The sequence below is a fragment of the Phaenicophaeus curvirostris genome, chromosome Z, assembly GCF_032191515.1.
Source record: "Phaenicophaeus curvirostris isolate KB17595 chromosome Z, BPBGC_Pcur_1.0, whole genome shotgun sequence".
Lineage (NCBI taxonomy): Eukaryota > Metazoa > Chordata > Aves > Cuculiformes > Cuculidae > Phaenicophaeus > Phaenicophaeus curvirostris.
In genome coordinates this window covers 65434079-65452606 of record NC_091431.1, presented here as the reverse complement: position 1 = coordinate 65452606, position 18528 = coordinate 65434079, and the positions used below count along the sequence as shown (strand labels likewise).

Genomic DNA, 18528 nt, shown 5'->3' with positions numbered 1-18528 from the left:
GACCTTGAGCCCAGTGGGATGGAAAAGCGATGAAATTCAATAGTGCAAAAGGCATGGGAAGGCACGTGGGGAGTGACAGTGAGGCTTTGGTAGGAAAGCCAGGAGCTCGCTGCTGGGACAGCAGGAGCTGAGTGTTGCAGCCCATCGCTGGGGAGGGGAGAACACAGCATGGGTTAAAGATCATCTTGTTCCAACTCCCTGCCATGGGCAGGGACACCTTCCACTGGATCAGGTTGCTCAAAGACCCATACAACCTGGCCACAACTTCTCTGGGCAACCTCTGCCAGTGCCTCACCAGCCTCACAGTGAAGAATTTCTTCCTTGTATTGAGTCTAAACATACACTCATTACCCCTTGTCGTGTCACTCCATACCCTTACAAAATGTCCATCTCCAGTTTTCTTACAAGCCCCTGTCAGGTACTGGAAGGCCGCTATAAGGTCTCCCCAGAGCCTTCTCTTCTCCAGACTGAACAGCTAAACAACTCTCTCAGGTTGGTGCTCCAGCCCTCTGATCATCTTCATGGCCTCCTCTGGACCCACTGGTCCATAATGGCTCCCCAAAACTGGACAAAATACTCCAGGTGGAGCCTCATAAGATCAGAGTAGAGGGGGAAAATCACTTCCTTCGACCTGCTGGTCACACTTCTTCTGAGGCAGCCCAGGGTGCAGTTGGCTTTCTGGGCTGCAAGCACACATTGCTGGGCCACGTTTTACTTTTCATCAACCAGCACCCCAAGCTCTTCTCTGCGTGGCTGCTCTCAATCCATTCTCCGCTGAGCCTGTTATTTGTGCTGAGGACCTTGCACTTGGCCTTGTTGAATTCCATGAGGTTTGCACAGGCTAACCTCTCCATCCTGTCCAGGTCCCTCTGAAGGACATCCCTTCCCATGCCACACAGTCTACTGTCATCAGCAAACGTGCAAGGGTGCAACTCAATCCCACTGTCCACATCGCCAGTAAAGACATTGAACAGCACCATTCCCAATACAGACCTCTGAAGAACACCACTCGTGGGCCAAGCCATGCTACAGCCTGCAGACATCATAGTTTGTTCAAGTGCTGTAAGGGTGCTTGCCCAGCCTGGGCACCCAGCAGGTTGGGGTGGCCATACGAGGCCAGCTGACTCCCAGCCCAAGCCACCAGTGCCCCTGCTCCAGCTTTCCCAGCAAGCTGGCTAGAAGGACCGTCCTCCCTTTTTGCAGCTTGTGCCTCAGGGGCTGCCCCAGGACTTGCGTCAGACACTTGTCTGCATGGCACAGCTTTACGTATGGGGCAAAGCCCAACCTGTGAGAGGGTGCCTTGCGCCCATCTCCCAACTGTGCCCAGAGCCTGATGGAACTACCAAAAGCCTGGAAGCCGGGAGAGGGCATGGGACACTCCAGGGTGGGCTTCCGCCTCCTTCCTGCAGCCCCCACTGTCTGTCCCCAGAGAGCCACGAACGACCTGGACGATGTGCAGGGGCATCAGCTGGGCTACGAGAGCTACATCTACCGGCATGGCCACCGTGGGCTGCTGACCCAGGAGCTCCCGTCCTCGCCCCCGATCAGCACCACCATGGATGCCTACCGCCCTCCGCAAATGCAGGTGCTGCCAGGGCAAGGTGAGGCTGAGCTCCCCCTTGAGCTATGTGCCCCCTAAAAAGGCAGCAAGTGGAGCTGATGGCACCTTCTCTCCACAGGGCAGCGTGAGTCTGTGCTGGAGTCCGCGCTCTCTCAGAAACGCAGGCAAGCTCGTGTCTCTGCATGCCACCCACCCCTGGAGCCATGTCCTGCTGGGGGTGCCTGCCTGTGAAGGGGAGAAACACGGAGCTGATGGGTGCAGGGTCTTTTCTGTCAGCAGGAAGGAAATACTGGAGATGTCTCCCAAACCGATGCCCATGGAGTCAGTCCTTGGGACATTCAGAGGGGAAGCACTGTGTCCCTGGCATCCCAATCCCCATGGGGCCATGCAGCAAAGGCCATGCAGCACAGCCCCTCTGCCAGCCACAGCTGCCCCAAAACACCCTATGGCCCCTGGAGCCTCCCTCCTTCATTGGGATCCTCCTTCCACTGGGATGCACCCTCACCCGGCACCCACACGCGGCCCCCATCCCAGCCCTCTGGCACAGGTGGGTTCCAGTAAAAGGCAGCGGCAGCAGAGCCAGAGCATGAGCTCAGAGGAACACACTGCGGCCCTTGAGCCAAAGCAAACCCCGCTGTGGCAGCCCTGCCTTCCCAGCACCGCCTTGAGCCCTCGCCAGCCACTGCTGCAGCTGTCCTGCACCGGCTCCCTGTGCCTGGAGCTCCATCCTGCACCACAGCCTGACCCTCAGGGTAGGACGCTCTCTAAGATGCTCCAGGCAGCTGTTCACAGCTCAGGCTGAGCTGGATGTTGAGGTCCAGCCCCAACCCACTTGGTGCTCCAGGGCAGAGGGAAGCACAGGTCAGGGGACGGAGGAATTTGGGGAAGTTTGTATTTCAACAAAATAGTTCGCAGCGACTCCTATATTTACACCCGGGGGAGCGGGGGTATTTACATGCCCTGGTGGGGATATATACAGGGAGGAAGAGACCGAGGAGGAGGGAGAGATACGGCATTGAAGCCTGCTCTGGCCAAGGGGTCAATACTGGCAGGATCCCCTATTTCCGCCCACTGCCCCGAGAACGGGGTGACATGGGCACAAGTTCTGCCAGGGGCCAGGTACTTAACAGGGATGGCAAAGTGCCCTGCGGGGCAGCCAGGCCCCGGGAGTGGCTCAGAGCCAGCTGAGCCACAGGAGAGAGAGTGGAGGTGAGGGGATACAGGGCAGGATCCGGCCCCCAGGCTGGATCTGGGCCAGTTCCCCCACTCCAGCGGATGCTGCGGAGGGAGGTGGGCTTTGCTGGTGCCAGTGGAGGCGGGAGCTGGTGGTACCATGGCCACTGCTCTCCCGCTCTGTGCCCAAGCCCTGCTGAAGCAGGAGGGCTGCGGTGCTGTTGGTGGGGCTGTGGTGACAGGGGGTTTGGTGGTGCATCCCGGGGGCCAGGCACTGGGAAGCGTGGTGGCCCCATCAAGGCTGGGGGTTTCGCTGCTGGTGCCAGGCTCAGATGACTTTGGGGTCTTTCCTCTCACCCAGCAGCCAGTACGTCCGCATCTTCCCCTTGCCCTGCGGGGTCAGAGAGGGGGCAGTGAGACCCTCCCTGAACCCACTGCTGCTCCATGCGTCAGCACCAAGGGGGGGAAAGGGGTCCCAGCCCCGACTCACCCACCCATCGCATGGCAGGAAGGGCTGCCACCCTGCCATGGTCCCCAAACCCTCACCTTAATCTCCACATCCCCACGCAGCTCCAGCTCGAAGCAGCCAAACTCATCCAGGACTTCCTTGGTGGTGGACGAGACATGGATCTTCAGGGCTGCATGGCACAGAGAGGCAAAAGGGACACAGCTGGGTCCAGAAGCACAGCACTACCTGTGGCACAAGCCCCAGCTGCCAGCCCCCACGGCTCACCCTGGCCATTGGATTCCATGCGGGATGCAGTGTTCACTGTGTCCCCAAAAAGGCAGTACCGTGGCATCTTCAGACCCACGACTCCAGCGCACACAGGACCTGCAGGCACAGAGATGCCTGGGGCTGTGGCAGGGTGCGTGGACGAGCATTCTGCACCTGCGGTGCTGGCCAGTACGGAGGCTCACCCGTGTGTATGCCAATGCGCAGGTGGAGCTGGTCATTGGGCCGGTGCCGGATCTTGAAGGTTTTGACAGCCTCGAGCAGTGCCAGGGCCATGCGGACAATCTCGCGAGCGTGCAACTTCCCATTGCGCACCGGCAGCCCCGACACCACCATGTAGGCATCCCCAATGGTCTCCACCTACAGGGCGAGGGGGAGTGGGTACATCCTGGGCTCCTCACTGCCCACCTCACTCCAGAGGGCTGCGTTTGCTCACCCCACCCTCACCTTGTAGACGTCGAAGTTGTCGATGATGGCATCAAAGCAAGTGTAGAGATCGTTCAACAGCGTCACGACCTGGTGGGTGTGGGGCCAGGAGTGGGCATGTACACACAGCCCCACGGATGGCACTGACAGGGTATGACCTCCCCCGCCCCCCATCAGCCCCACAGAGAGGCTGCCCCCCAAGCCCTGCTCTCACCTGCATGGGGGTGCTCTCTGCTGAGAGGGCAGTGAAGCCCACAATGTCACTGAAGTAGATGGTGACGCTGTCGAAAGCCTCAGCCCGCACAGTCTCCCCACGCTTCAGCTGCTCTGCCACGGAGCTGGCAAGGACAGAAGAGATGGTGCTGGGCTCCCACCACAAGCCCCTCTTCCCCTCACCCCCCTTGCCCTACACCTGCACGGAGAGCCAGCTAAGGGTCCCCACGCTTGCACAGCTGTGGGTACACACTGATCCCACACCAACCCTCAGCCCCACACGGTCCCATCTCTCACTGGGGAAGAATCTGGTAGAGGAGGTTTTCTGCCTTGCGCTTCTCCTCCAGGTAGGCCTGCGTCCGCTCCTCCACCAGCTTCTCCAGGTTGTTGGCATACTGCTCCATGCGTGACAGCAGGTTGTCCAGGATGCTGGTACTGCCCTCCCTGCGGGGGTGCAGACAGCTGGCAACACAGAAAGAGATGCCCCCCAAACCACTGCCCCCAAGGCTGTCCCCACTCCTGCCCAAGGCCGCCTTTCCCACTTGCCGGCCACCCACTTGTTGAATCTACGGATGAAGATCTTGATCTGGCTGAAGTCGGGGCGCTCGGCCGGCTCCTGCGCCCAGCACCGCTCCATCAGCACCGCCAGCTCCTCGCTGTGCACCCCGATGTCGATGGAGGGGCGGAAGAAGGGCTTCTGGCTGTTACGCACCTTCTGCACGATCTCTGCCATGAGGTGGCTATTGGTGAGCGCCACGCCTCCCTGGAGGGGTGGGACCACCCCACACCTGTCCCCCACTCTCACCTTTGGGGCTCAGGTCCATGCCCTCGATATAGAAAGGGCCATTGCGCAGCGCGACCTCCTGCACGATGATGCCAAAGCTGTAGACGTCAGCTTTCTGCATACCCAGGGTGGGCAGGCGCCCCTTTTGCAGCAGTTCTGGGGCTGTCCACAGCTTCTCTGGTGGGACACAGCCGCAGAGCGGTGAGGCAAGGCCACCCCATCCCCCTGGATCCCATAAGCGGGCACTCACTGGCATAGAGGGCGTGCGTGTCCTCGCCGTCACAGGGTGTGCGGAAGCTGGCCAGCCCGTAGTCAGTGATCTTCAGCACGAAGCGGCTGTCCACCACGCAGTTGGATGACTTGAGGCTGCCATGGTGGCCAATGATGCTGTTGTGCAGGAAGGCCATGCCCTGGGACAGACGGATAGAGTGAAGCTGGCACCCCTCAGGCACCGCCCCCAAACCCCTCCTTGCCCCTCGCCTGGGTACCTTGACGATGTCGTTGATGAGGGAGTAGCGAAACATCCAGTCCAGGTTGATGCTCTCATTCTCCAGGACATCCTGGGTCAGCACAATGAGCAGACCCCACCAAGCACCCCGGGGATGGTGACACAGCACCAGGCTTGCCGCACATCCAGCTGCAGGGAACTCCATGGCACACACACCTCCCCGCCCAGCCCCCCAGCCTCTGGTACCTGCATGGGCAGCTTTCCTGAGAGTTTTCTGGGGCTTGGGTACCCACCAGCACCTACATCCCTGTCTGTGCTCAACACCCAGCCCAGTTGGGTCACCTGGAGGGCCTAAATGTCACCCACAGTGCCTCCCAGCTCCCCTACCTGCAGGCTGCCCCGTGGGCAGTACTCTGTGACTATGCAGATGTTGGGGGGGTCGATGCACGCTCCGATGAAGCGGGTCAGGTGGTTGAACTGGATATCCCGCATCTGAGGTGAAAGCAGAAGCCAAGTGGCACTGAGGTCAGGAGTCCATGCACTGCTGCTCCCACCAGCCCTGTCCCCTGCTATGACTACCCTCTGCAACCCCAAGCAGGGTGCCCATCCCAGCAAAGATCCCCCAAACTTACATGTTTCAGCTCAAAAAGCACCTGCCGCGTCAGCTCAATGCGCTTCTTGTTGATGTGCTTGATGGCCACCACATTGCCCTGGGGGAGCAAGGGAAGGGGAATAAGTCAGTGCTCACTGGTCAGATTTGGGAAGGGGAGGAAGGTGCTGTCATCCCATAGAGACGGGGTGCAGCCAAGAGGGAGGGCACCCTCACAGGGCTGGGGGGTTTCGGAGAGAGGGCTCAGCTCCCCAAGTGCCACACTGACCTTGAAGTGGCCAGTGTTGGCGAAGATCTGGTACTTGCCATGGGTGGTCATCAGCGAGCCGTAGCTGGAGCCGCGCTACAGGCAAGGAGGGGATTAGGGATGGGGACCCCAGCCTATGGCGTGACAGATGCCAACAGAGCACGGCAGGGGCACCCATGGGTAAGCAGGGGACAGTGCAGGATGAGCTCTGAAGGGTCAAGACAAGCTCTGCTTGCTGTGTAGGGAGGGTGAAGCCCATAGGGTGAGATGTGCCTCCCTGCAGGGGAGCTAAGGAGGTGCAGAGGATGGAGAAGGTGTGGCTGTGAAGGGGATGGAGGGCCACATACAGGCGTGATGAGGCGTGTTGCTCTGTAAGGGATTCAGGCTTGTGTAGAGGATGGATCAAGTGTGGGTCTGCAGGGGATGGAAGGTCACGCAGGGAATGGATGATATGTGGTTCTGAGGGGATTGAGGGCTATGTAAGGAGGGAAGGCCGTGTGGAAGATGGGTGCAATGGGCTGTGGTACTGTAGGGGATGGAGGACCTCAAAGGGATCAACAAAGCTGGAGGGTCATTCAGGGACAGAGGGCAGTGCAGGGGCAGGAGAGCAGGAGGAGTGTGGTAGCTCTCACCAGGGACAGGGTGAGCCGACTGCCAGCTGCTTTGTGATACCGCTCGGGGCTCCCAAATTCCAGCTCATCCCAGCGGATCCTCCAGAGCATGCTGGCAAGCTCCTTCTCCAGCATGAGTTTCCTGGGGAGCACACTGGGGTCAGGTCCCCATACACCCCTGTGCTGCCTGCCCCCCAGCCAGGCTGAGGGGTACCCGGTGCCCAGGCAGAGGCTCCCCCAGCCCTGACTGACCTGAAGATGAGGAAGCTGGAGATGCCAAACATGACGAAGGTGAGGCCGGTGCCCAAAGCCACGATGGCCAGCATGGAGAGGGGGGCTGCAGGCAGGAGGAGACATCAGCGTGGCCAGGCTGTCATGCACCCATGGGGAAGGGTGCTGGGGACTGAGGGATGTGGGGATTCAGCCCACCCACTTTTATCACAGGAGGGATCATCCACATCAAAGACACAGGGCGGGTTGTCCAAGGGGGGAGCTCCTTTCACCCAGGGGATGGGTCGTCCCAGCCAATGGATCTGCTTCTCCACACCCGAGTAGTGTCCCACCACCTACAGCAGAGCAAGCTGAGGACTCCCCAGCATCCTGTCACCCCGCCCCAGCTGCCAGTAGGATCCTAGTGCTGGCTCCTACCTCGTACTGCCCGCTCTCGAGGTCGCCCATGGCCCACAGGTTGAAGTCAGTGTCCCGGTCATTGTTGCTGTCCATGCTCACCAGCCCCGTGACTCCTGTGGGAGAAGAGAGATCCAGGTGGGATGGGGACCGGGTCCCACTACCCCTGCGGCACCTGCAGCCCAGCTGCTTCCGTCCCACCATTACCCTGGAACTTGCGGTCCCGCATCTTCTCGATGATGTGGGTGGCGTTTTTCTTGGAGCCACCCTCCCGGAGGGTCTCGTTCAGCACCGTGGCGTAGAGCAGCATCCCATCATAAAAACACCCCGCCACCAGGTTCATCTGCCAAGAGGAACCTCAGCACCCCTGTGGCCATATGCACAGAGGGATCCTGGCCCCAGGACCCCCAAACAGGGCCACACACCCATCCATGGCTCCATACACCCAAACCAGGGCCAAAATACATGCCACAGTGGCTATTCTCACCAGGAGGGGCTCCTCAGCACCTTGGTGAGGTGCCACAGCTCCACTGAGATGGTCCTCATGGCCCCATCACCCAAAGGGACTCACTCACCAAGGAGTAGTTGAGCTGCACTCCGAATTTCTGCTTAGCTCGCAGGATGAGCTGGTTTTGGAACTGCTGGTACTCAGGATTTTGGGGCTCGTAGTAGGTGATCACCAGCACCATCTGCAACCGAGCACAACACCCTGGTTCACACACCAGAGCCGGGCTGTAGGGATCCCCATCCCCAGGCAGGCAGGTGCAGCTCACCTGGAAAGCCTCACGCAGACCTGAGTCCTGGCCAGGACCCTGCTGCCAGGGCTTGAAGGCATCACGGCCAGAGTCACCCCGCAGGCTCTCCCCAAAGACATCCAGGTAGAAGAATACATAATCGCCGTTGGTAAGATTCTCCCGCTGAGCCAGCTGCATGATCTGCCGCAGCATCTCTGGTGGCCCACAGAGATACACCACTGCAGGGAGACAGGGGCGTCAGAGGGATGATGCCAAACCCACCTCACCCAGCTCAGGAGTAGGGTAGGATGCTTTCCCAGGGCACTGCAGCCCCAAGGACACGCTCGGTGGTGGCTGAGAGCATGGAAGAGCCAGAGAGGACCTGGGGTTGTTGGTTGACAGCGACTGAACATGAGCCAGCAGTGGCCCAGGTGGCCAAGAAGGTCAATGGCATCTTGGCTTGGATCAGAAACAGCGTGGCCAGCAGGTCCAGGGAGGTTATTCTCCCTCTGTACTCGGCACTGGTGAGACCGCTCCTCGAATCCTGTGTTCAGTTCTGGGCCCCTCACCACAAGAAGGATGTTGAGGCTCTGGAGCGAGTCCAGAGAAGAGCAACAAAGATGGTGAAGGGGCTGGAGAACAAGTCTTAGGAGGAACGGCTGAGAGAGCTGGGGTTGTTTAGCCTGGAGAAGAGGAGGCTGAGGGGAGACCTCATTGCTCTCTACAACTGCCTGAAAGGAGGTTGTGGAGAGGAGGGAGCTGGCCTCTTCTCCCAAGTGACAGGGGACGGGACAAGAGGGAATGGCCTCAAGCTCCGCCAGGGGAGATTCAGGCTGAACATCAGGAAAAAAATTTTCACAGAAAGGGTCATTGGGCACTGGAACAGGCTGCTGAGGGAGGTGGTTGAGTCACCTTCCCTGGAGGTGTTTAAGGCACGGGTGGACGAGGTGCTGAGGATCATGATTTAGTGATTGATAGGAATGGTTGGGCTCAATGATCCAGTGGGTCTCTTCCAACCTGGTCATTCTATGATTCTATGAGATGGGGCAGGGCTCAGCTCACCACCTTTGCACCCCACATATCCTGTGGCAGCAGAGCACACTCAGCCCCACTGCTGTCACTGGCCCTGACCCACTCCTGCCCCATCAGCTGCCTTAGGCTGAAGGGGGAAAGGAGAACAGGGGAACTCTTGCTCCAAAACGGGGGGCAGACACCTCTCACACAGACCCAACGCACCCTGCTCCAGCAAAAGCCACCCAGAGGATGCCCCCCCTGGCATCAGCTCCCTGGCTGCTCCCTGCCAGCCCCAGCCTGGGGACTGGAGGAGGCAGGAGAGGCGTCAGGGCCATGTGCTGGAGGCCCCTGGGGAATCCAGGCTGGGGAACAGGACAAACCCATGTTTGGGTTCGCGGCCGGCCGTGCGGCAGGAATGTGCAGGTTCCCGGATTCCAGCACCTTCAGCGGCTGCCGACACTAATTGGAAACAGAGCATCTCACTGGTGTGACCCATGCGGCAAGGGGGTGCCCGGACCCCAAACGGACACCCCACGCACCCCTACCTGCTGCTGGGGGCTCAGCCAGCCCCGGCGGGATGCCCATGTGGATACGGCGTGGGGACACCATGGGGCTGGCACGGGGCACCACAGGCTGCAGGGACAGGCGCTCGAGAGTGTCCGAAACCCCCCCAAGCAGGGGCCCTCCTCGTCCTTGCTTAGGTTCCTGCCATTGCCTCCTCCCTCCCCCCGGAAAACCAGGGCCCCCGCTCCAGCCTGCCTGGCTGGGAACCCAGGATTGAGCAACGGAGGAGGCGGTGGCGGCGAAGGAATGTCACGCTCGGGCACTGGCCCCAGCGCTCAGCTCCTCTGCATGGGGCCCGGTGCCCCAGCGTGACGCGGAGTGCAGGGAGGGCTGGGGAGAGCAAGGAAGTCCCTGTGCCCTGGGATGAGGTCCCTGCTCCCTGCGATAGGGTCCCTGCGCCCTGGGATGGGTCCATGCTCCCTGCGATGGGGTCCCTGCTGCTGGCAGGCACTGGGACACACAGACATGAGGGGTGGCACTGTGGACAGCTGCTCCTGGGCTCAGGGAAGAGAGAAATCACAGCAGCTTGGGCCGTGCAGGAGCAAAAGCCCATTTCAGGGTCAGAAATGTTTTCCCTCCGAGTGCTGCAGTACTTCAAATAAACACTTTCCACTTTCCCATTTCACTAGTTGCACACCGAGAAATGTGCCGAACCCAGATTTCTTGGCCAGAACAGGATGCTCAGCATCTCCCTGGCACAGGGCCTGAGGGTGTCCCCATGAGGATGCAGTGTGGGACCCTCCGAACCTCATCACAGGCGCCAAGAAAAGGCAGCCTGTGGCACCGCATGGGCCAGGGAGCCACAGCAGCTGGTGGCAGATGGTGGGACACTCTGTGCCTCTGGCCTCTACGATGGCAGCAGCAAAAGCCTGCGTGGTCAAAGGCCACCAAGCAAGGGGGGTGATGGCGCCTGGATGGCTCCCCAGGGACAGCTCACATGAACCGTGCAAACAGAAAAGGTCAGCGCTCAGGGCTCTCTCTCCATGATGCTGGCAGCTGCCTCCAGCTGGCTGCCTCCTGCCCAGCCAGCAGCACCCCTGTCTGCTCACACCCCGCTAGGGGGTCGGCAAGTGGCCAAAGGCAGCTTTAGCATCACCGACAAGCGGAATGGCGTCCTGCAAGGCTGGCGTGCAGGCAGCCCACAGCCATTCAGGGGGTGCCCACGATGCAGGAGGCACTGTCCACAGACCTGTGACAATGCCTGAGCCCTGCATGTTGGAAGACAACCCCAAAGTGAGGGTGAACTACAGTTTGGGATAGGAAATCCCAGTTCTGAGCAGCCCCACCAGCACAGAGCACTGTAACACAGAGGTCCTTGCTTGGCCAAGCAGCCGTCCCATGCCCAAGGGGGATTGCAGGGGTGAGGACCTTCCAGCGGCAGCAGCACCCGGCCGTCTCCCCAGGCAGGGGACCTGGACTTTGCAGGCAGATGCTCTGGTAATTCCCTCAACCACAGCTCTAATTATATCAGCACTTTTACAAGTGGCAGGGGAGACGTGGGCCCCTGCACGTCGCCGAGGCACCGGTGAGAGGGGCAATGGGGAGCGCAAAGCAGCCGTACAATGGACAAGGAAATGCATCCCCGTGCCCCCGTGTCCAAACATCGGGCATTGGCAGCTTTGAGGGCACATGGTGGGACAGGGAACTGACTTCTCCTGGGAAAGGTTTAACAACCTCCTGCCCACCACCTGGGAGAAGGAAGGTGACACCAAGAGGGGTTTCATGTGGGGCCATCACAGAGCATGGACACTGATGTGGCTGCACCTCAAATCCTGTGTTCAGCTCTGGGCCCCTCACCACAGGAAGGATGTTGAGGCTCTGGAGTGAGTCCAGGGAAGAGCAACAAAGATGGTGAAGGGGCTAGAGAACAAGTCTTAGGAGGAGCAGCTGAGAGAGCTGGGGATGTTTAGCCTGGAGAAGAAGAGGCTGAGGGGAGACCTTATTACTCTCTACAACTACCTAAAAGGAGGTTGTGGAGAGGAGGGTGCTGGCCTCTTCTCCCAAGTGACAGGGGACAGGACTAGAGGGAATGGCCTCAAGCTCCACCAGGGGAGGTTCAGGCTAGACATGAGGAAAAAATTTTTCACAGAAAGGGTCTTTAGGCACTGGAACAGGCTGCTGAGGGAGGTGGTTGAGTCACCTTCCCTGCAGGTGTTTAAAGCACAGGTGGACGAGGCGCTGAGGGGCATGGTTTAGTGATTGATAGGAATGATTGGGCTCAATCATCCAGTGGGTCCTTTCCAACCTAGTGATTCTGTGATTCTAAAGCTCCTGCTTGTCTCTCCATGCCACATAGGGGTGGGCACCCCTGGGACAGCCGTGCTGTTCCCACTCCCTGCCCCTCATTCCCAGATTAGGAAAGCACCTACCACCAGCATCACAGTCCTGAGCACCTGTCCCTGTAGGACCAAGCATTCAGCCCCACACTCTGCCCCCGTCTCTGGTCTGTGGCCAAAGGGGTCCAGACCCCCTGCATCCTGGCTCAGAGGTGCCCCAGGTCTCTGCCCACACCTGGTCTCTTTCCTCAACCCCCAGCAGCCACGACCCCCTGACCGCATCAGAAGGGATCGATTCCCATCAGGGTGATTTACAGCACTAAGCCGGAAACGTTGATGGGAGTTGCTGATCTTAGCCTTTTCCCTTGCATGGTCTTCTGCTCCTGTCCCATATGAAGCTCCACACCCCGCAGTCGGTGCCAGCCCTCCAGGGAGCCTCCCTCACAGTCCCTTGGCCAGGCAAAGAAGATGGGCAACCACAAGCTGCTCCTGCAGCCCAGCATGGGATTCCCAGCCCCATGGACCCAGCCCCACCGGCCTGAGTCCCTGGCAACCCAGCCCACCACCCCGAAGCACACCAGCCTGGTCCCACGCAGCCTCAACCGTGTCTCCTGCTGGCCCATCTGGCTCCACTTCTCCCAGCTCGATGTCCTTCTTAATGACATAGCATCTCAGGATCCATTAAGAAGCACCACAGAGTGGCTGGCTCTGGGATCGATACATCCCGCTCATCAATAATGGAAGAGAATCAGGCTGCCCTTGCTCTCCAGCTGCCTCTATAAGCCCCTCCATTTCCTCCGGCTCCCAATATAGCTGCTCTCCTGGGACGCTCACAAGGCACCGTATTGATTTACCTCTCCATCAGCAGGGTGGGGCCATTCCCAGCCCCGTCCCTGGGGCACCGCTCGGGTAACCGAAATGCCAGGTCGGGGGGCTCTGCCCCAGCACGGTACAACCCTCTCGGCACGCTGGCACCAGGCTACACAACGCCCACGTCCACACTGTTACCTGCAGCCCCCGAGGATGTGGCTGGGTCCTGCTTGCCCCCCGACATGCCCTGATGCTGCTAATGCTGGAGGGTAGGGTGGCCCCAGCGTCCCTCACACCACCTGGTCCAACAAGGTGAGGGTCCAGCCCAGCTCTCCCCCAGCACAGGGAGATGAGGAGGGAAAACTCACAGCCCCCAACCCTGCCTTGGACCCTCCAGTGGCACTGGGGTGCCTGGACCTCCCACGTGCTGCCCTGTCCCTGATGCATCCACTTTCCCCTGCAGGTCTCGCTTCCTTCCAAGCCCCACGGCAGTGAAATGTGCCCTCACCGAGCCCTACACACCCCCTGTTTTGCCCATGTCCCACACGAGTCCCAGTGCTCCCCTTGCTGTGCCCCACACGGGTCCCACTGAGTCCTCGGCCCCCTCTCTGCGCCCCGCATGAGTCCCATGGTGTCTTCAAGCCCTCACTGTTCTCCACAAAGGTGTCACTGTGTCTGTGGCCCCTTGCTGCGCCCCACACGAGTCCCACTATGTTCCTGGCACCCTTCTGTACCCTACGCGGGCCCCACTGCACCCCTGTTACCTCTCTGTGCCCCACACATGTCCCACCGCACCCCTGTCCCCTCTCTCTGTGCCCCACAACCATCCTGAATCCCTGGCTGTGCCCCATGGAGAACTTCGCCTCCCCCACGGGGCGCCCCCTCCGCTCCCCCTCATCCCAGGCACTCATCCCTGCCTCGCCTAGGGTCCCCTCCATGCCTTCCCCTCCCTCTCCATGTCCCTGTCACCCCCCTCCCCACACCCTTGCTTCCCCTGCCTCTCCCCACCTTCTCCACTGAGGACTGGATGCCTCCCCACTCCTGAGCCCCCTCCCCATGCTTTCTAGCCCATCCCCACACCTAAGCCCCACTCCCCACACTTTCTACCCCACTCCCCATGCCTGTCACCCCCCACCATGTCTAATCTCCTCCCCTTCAAGCTTTCTACCCCCCTCCCCATGCCTGCCACATCCTCTTCATTCTTTCTACCCCCCTCCCCACACCTGCCACCCCCTCTTCATTCTTTCTATCCCCCTCCCCACACCTGCCACCCCCTCCCCATGCTCCTTACCCCCTCCCCATGCTTTCTATCCCCTCCCCATACATGCTGACCCCTCGATACTTTCTACTCCCCTCCTGATGCCTACCACCCCTTCCCCACGCTCTCTACCCCGCCCCTCCCTCTCTCCTCTTCCCCTCCCACTCCACCCCTCTTCCCCACGCTCTCTCCCCACCTCCCCACTGTTTCTGCCCTCTTCTCCCCCCTCTCTCCCCCTCCCTGTCTAGCCCCCTTCCCCATGCTCTCTCCCCCTCCCCACTCTACCCCCTCTCCACTCTCTCTACCCCTCTCCCTTTCCTCGCTACTCCACCCCTCCCTCTCCCCCTTCCCCTCTCTCTACCGGCTCCCCTCCTTCTCTACCCATCTCCCCTCCCTCTCTCCCTCTTCCCACCTCTCTATCCTCCTCCCCACACCCTCTACCCACTTCCCACACTCTCTCCCCTTTCCCCTCCCCCGCTCCCCCTCCCCACGCTAACTCCCACCCCTCCCTCTCTCTCCCTCTCCACTCTTTCTACTCTCTCCCCACTCTCTCTACCCCTCTCCCCTCCCTCTCTCCCCTTCCCCTCCCTCGCACCCCCTCCCTCTCTGCCCCCACCCCACACTAACCCCCACTCCTCCCTTTCTCCCTTCCCACTCTACCCCATCCCTCCCTCTCTCCTCTTTCTCCCACCCTCTCCCCACGCCCTCTGCCCCTCTCCCCTCCCTCTCTAACCCCTTCCCCTGCCTCTCTCCCCGCCCACTCTCTCCCCACCCTCCCCACGCTCTCTACCCCTTCCCCTCCCTTCCTCCCTCCCTCCCACAGCCCCACACTCTCTATCCCCTTCCCCTCCCTCTCTCCCCCTCCCCACTCTTTCAACCCCTCCCCTCCCTCTCTCCCCCTTCCTTTCTGTCTCCCCCTTCCCCTCCCTCTCTGCCCCCATGCTAACCCCCACCCCACCCTCTCCCTCCCCATGCTCTCTACCCCCCTCCCCTTCCTCTCTACCCTTCGTCACGCTCCCTAACCCCCTCCCCATACTCTCTCCCCCTTCCCCCCTTCTCTACCCTCTCCCCACACTCTCTAGCCCCTCTCTCCCCACCCCTCCCTCTCTCCCTCTCCCCCACGCTCTCTAACCCCTTCCTCACGCTCTCTACCCCTCTCCCTTCTGTCTCTCCCCCTTTTCCTCCCTCTCTCCCTCTTCTCCACACTCTCTAAGCCCCTCCCCATGCTCTCTACCCCCTTCCCCTGCCTCCCCACTCTCTCTACCCCCCTCTCCTCCATCTCTCCCCCCCTTTCCCTCACTCTCTCCCCCTCCTCACAGTCTCTACCCCCTCCCCACGGCCTCTCCCCATCTCCTTCCTCTCTCTCCCCCTTCCCCTCCCTCGCTCCCCTTCCCTACTCTCTCTACCCCCTCCCTTCCCTCTCGCCCCCTGCCCTCCTTCTCTCCTCTTCCCCTCCCTCTCTACCCCCCAACCCTCCCCACACTAACCCCCTCCCCATGCTCTCTTCCCCTTCCCCACGCTCTCTCTCCCCTTCCCTCCCTCTCTACCCCTCTCCCTCTTCTCCGTGCTCCCTAACCCCCTCCCCAAACTCTCTACCCCCTTCCCCTCCCTGTCCCTTCCCCTCCCTCTCTCCCTTCCCTTTCTCCCCCTCCCTTCCCTCTCTCTCCCTTCCCCTCCCACTCTACCCTCTTCCCCATGCTCTCTCCCCCTCCCCACTTTCTACCTCCCTCTCCTCCTCTCTCCCTCTTCCCCACACCTCTAACCCCCTCCCCATGCTCTCTACCCCTTCCCTCTCTCTCTCCCCCTTCCCCTCCCTCTCTGCCCCCTCCCCACGCTAACTCCTACCCCTCCCTCTCCACTCTTTCCATACCCTCCCCACTCCCTCTCCCTTCCCTTTCTCATCCTTCCCCTCCCTCTCTACCCCTTCCCCTCCCTCTCTACCCCTTCCCTTCCCTCTCTACTCCCACCCCACTCTGTAACCCATTCCCCATGCTCTCTCCCCCTCCCCACACTCTCTACCCTCCTTCCTTCCTTCTCCCCCTCTCTCTTCCCTCTCCCCCTCTCTCTTCACCCCCTACCTGCTCTTTCTACCCCCCATCTCCACCTCCCCACACTCTCTACCTTCCTTCCTTCCCTCTCCCCCTCTCTCTCCCTCCCCCTCCCTTTCTCCCTCTCCCTGCTCTTTCTACCCCCCATCTCCACCTCCCCACACTCTCTACCCTCCTTCCTCCCCTCTCTCTCCCCTCTCCCCTCCCTCTCCCACCCCCGCTCTTTCTACCTCCATCTCCCCCCCCCACTCTCTACCCTCCTTCCTTCCCTCTCTCCCTCTCCCTCCCCTCTCCCCCCTCCCTCTCCCTGCTCCTTCTACCCCCCACCTCCCCCTCCCCACACCCTCTCCCCCTCCCCACCGCTCCGCGCCCCCCCCCTCACCGCGCCCGTAGGACTTGATGAACTGCACGGCGGTGTCGGGGCCGCCCTCGTCCGGGGAGTAGATGTGGTGGCGCACGGTGAGGTTGCTGCCGTCCTGCAGCTCCTGGTAAACCCCCTCGACGGTGAAGTAGTAGGGCCGGTCGTCGGTCTTGCGGTCCACGTAGAGCAGGACGGCGCGGGCGCTCCAGTTGAAGTGGGCGTGCAGGTGCGAGACGAAGGCGCCGAGCTTGGGGGCCGAGGGGCCGGTCCGCACCGTCGTGCTGTAGTGCTCCAGCTTGTGGCTGAAGCCCGCGGCCACGGCCCCGCCGGTGATGAGCGGCAGCCGCCAGTGCGAGGCGAACCGCCCCACCGAGGCCGCCGGGTACACGCACCCGGGCCCGAACAGCACGTCGGGGTCGTGGTAGAGCTTGAGGTCCACGGCGTTGAGCGGCGCCACGTACTCGGAGCAGGCGCCGTCCAGCTCGGAGCTCATGAACTCGACGCGCACCGAGAAGGGCGGCGGCAGCAGCGGCGGCTCCCCCCGCTCCAGCGCCTCGAGCGCCAGGCTGAGCGCGGGACCCACCCGCGGCCAAGCCCACGCGTAGCTCAGGTTGCGCTCGGGCAGCACGACGGCCACCGTCAGGTTCGCGTCCGCCCCGTCGGGGGACGCCGCCCGCCGCCCGCCGCCCGCCGCCGCCGGCAGCAGCAGGGGCGGCAGCGGCAGCAGCAGCAGCAGCGGCAGCAGCGGCCGCCGCCGAGCCATGGGGCCGCGCTGCCTCCTACGCCCCCGCTCCGCGCCCAGCGCGCCCGCACCCCGCCCGCCGCGCGCCCGCGCGCCGCCCCCGCCCCGGGCCGGGCCCGCCCCGGCACACACAGCGCCCCCTGCCGGGAACGACGGGGAGCGCCGCGGGGAGGGCGGCGGCGGGGCCGGGTGGGGGGACCCGGGAGCGGGTTGGGAGGGAACGTGGAGATCAGGGAATCTTGGAACGGGTTGGAAAGGAACGTAAGAGTGATGGGATCGTGGAATGGGTGGGAAGGGAACATAAGAGTGATGGGATCGTGGAATGGGTGGGAAGGGAATGTGAGGATCGGGGAATTATGGAATGGGTTGGAAAGGAACGTAAGAGTGATGGGATCGTGGAATGGGTGGGAAGGGAACATAAGAGTGATGGGATCGTGGAATGGGTTGGAAGGGAACGTGAGGATCGGGGAATTATGGAATGGGTTGGAAAGGAACGTAAGAGTGATGGGATCGTGGAATGGGTTGGAAGGGAACGTGAGGATCGGGGAATCGTGGAATGGGTTGGAAAGGAACGTAAGAGTGATGGGATCGTGGAATGGGTGGGAAGGGAACATAAGAGTGATGGGATCGTGGAATGGGTTGGAAGGGAACGTGAGGATCGGGGAATTATGGAATGGGTTGGAAAGGAACGTAAGAGTGATGGGATCGTGGAATGGGTGGGAAGGGAATGTGAAGATTGGGGAATCGTGGAATGGGTTGGAAAGGAACGTGACAGTGATGGGATCGTGGAATGGGTGGGAAGGGAACATAAGAGTGATGGGATCGTGGAATGGGTGGGAAGGGAACGTGAGGATCGGGGAATTATGGAATGGGTTGGAAAGGAACGTAAGAGTGATGGGATCGTGGAATGGGTGGGAAGGGAACATAAGAGTGATGGGATCGTGGAATGGGTTGGAAGGGAACGTGAGGATCGGGGAATTATGGAATGGGTTGGAAAGGACCATAAGGGTTGTGGAATTATGGAATGGGTTGGGTTGGAGGGGACTGTAAGGGTGGTGGGATCGAGGAATGGGTAGGAAGGGAACGTAAAGATCGGGGAATTGTGGAGTGGGTTGGAAAGGAAAGTAAGAGTGATGGGATCGTGGAATGGGTTGGAAGGGAATGTGAAGATTGGGGAATCGTGGAATGGGTTGGAAAGGAACGTGACAGTGATGGGATCGTGGAATGGGTTGGGAGGGAATGTAAGAGTGATGGGATCATGGAATGGGTTGGAAGGGAACGTGAAGAT

General features: G+C 61.0%; 1 protein-coding gene across 1 annotated transcript; it reads right to left on the bottom strand.

The window, feature by feature from the left end:
- Nucleotides 1-2436: 2436 nt before the first annotated feature.
- NPR2 (natriuretic peptide receptor 2) lies at nucleotides 2437-17261 on the bottom strand. Its single transcript, XM_069880431.1, has 22 exons — nucleotides 16520-17261; nucleotides 8207-8406; nucleotides 8009-8122; nucleotides 7641-7776; nucleotides 7455-7549; nucleotides 7240-7372; nucleotides 7059-7143; nucleotides 6828-6948; nucleotides 6217-6291; nucleotides 5971-6048; nucleotides 5726-5830; nucleotides 5379-5450; nucleotides 5141-5300; nucleotides 4912-5067; nucleotides 4664-4832; nucleotides 4404-4550; nucleotides 4108-4231; nucleotides 3915-3983; nucleotides 3653-3827; nucleotides 3468-3566; nucleotides 3281-3372; nucleotides 2437-3125 (listed from the first exon to the last, which is right to left on the bottom strand). The coding sequence occupies exons 1-22, from the start codon at nucleotides 17259-17261 to the stop codon at nucleotides 3063-3065; spliced, it is 3210 nt and encodes a 1069-aa protein (XP_069736532.1). The 3' UTR covers nucleotides 2437-3062.
- Between the last annotated feature and the right edge of the window lie 1267 nt (nucleotides 17262-18528).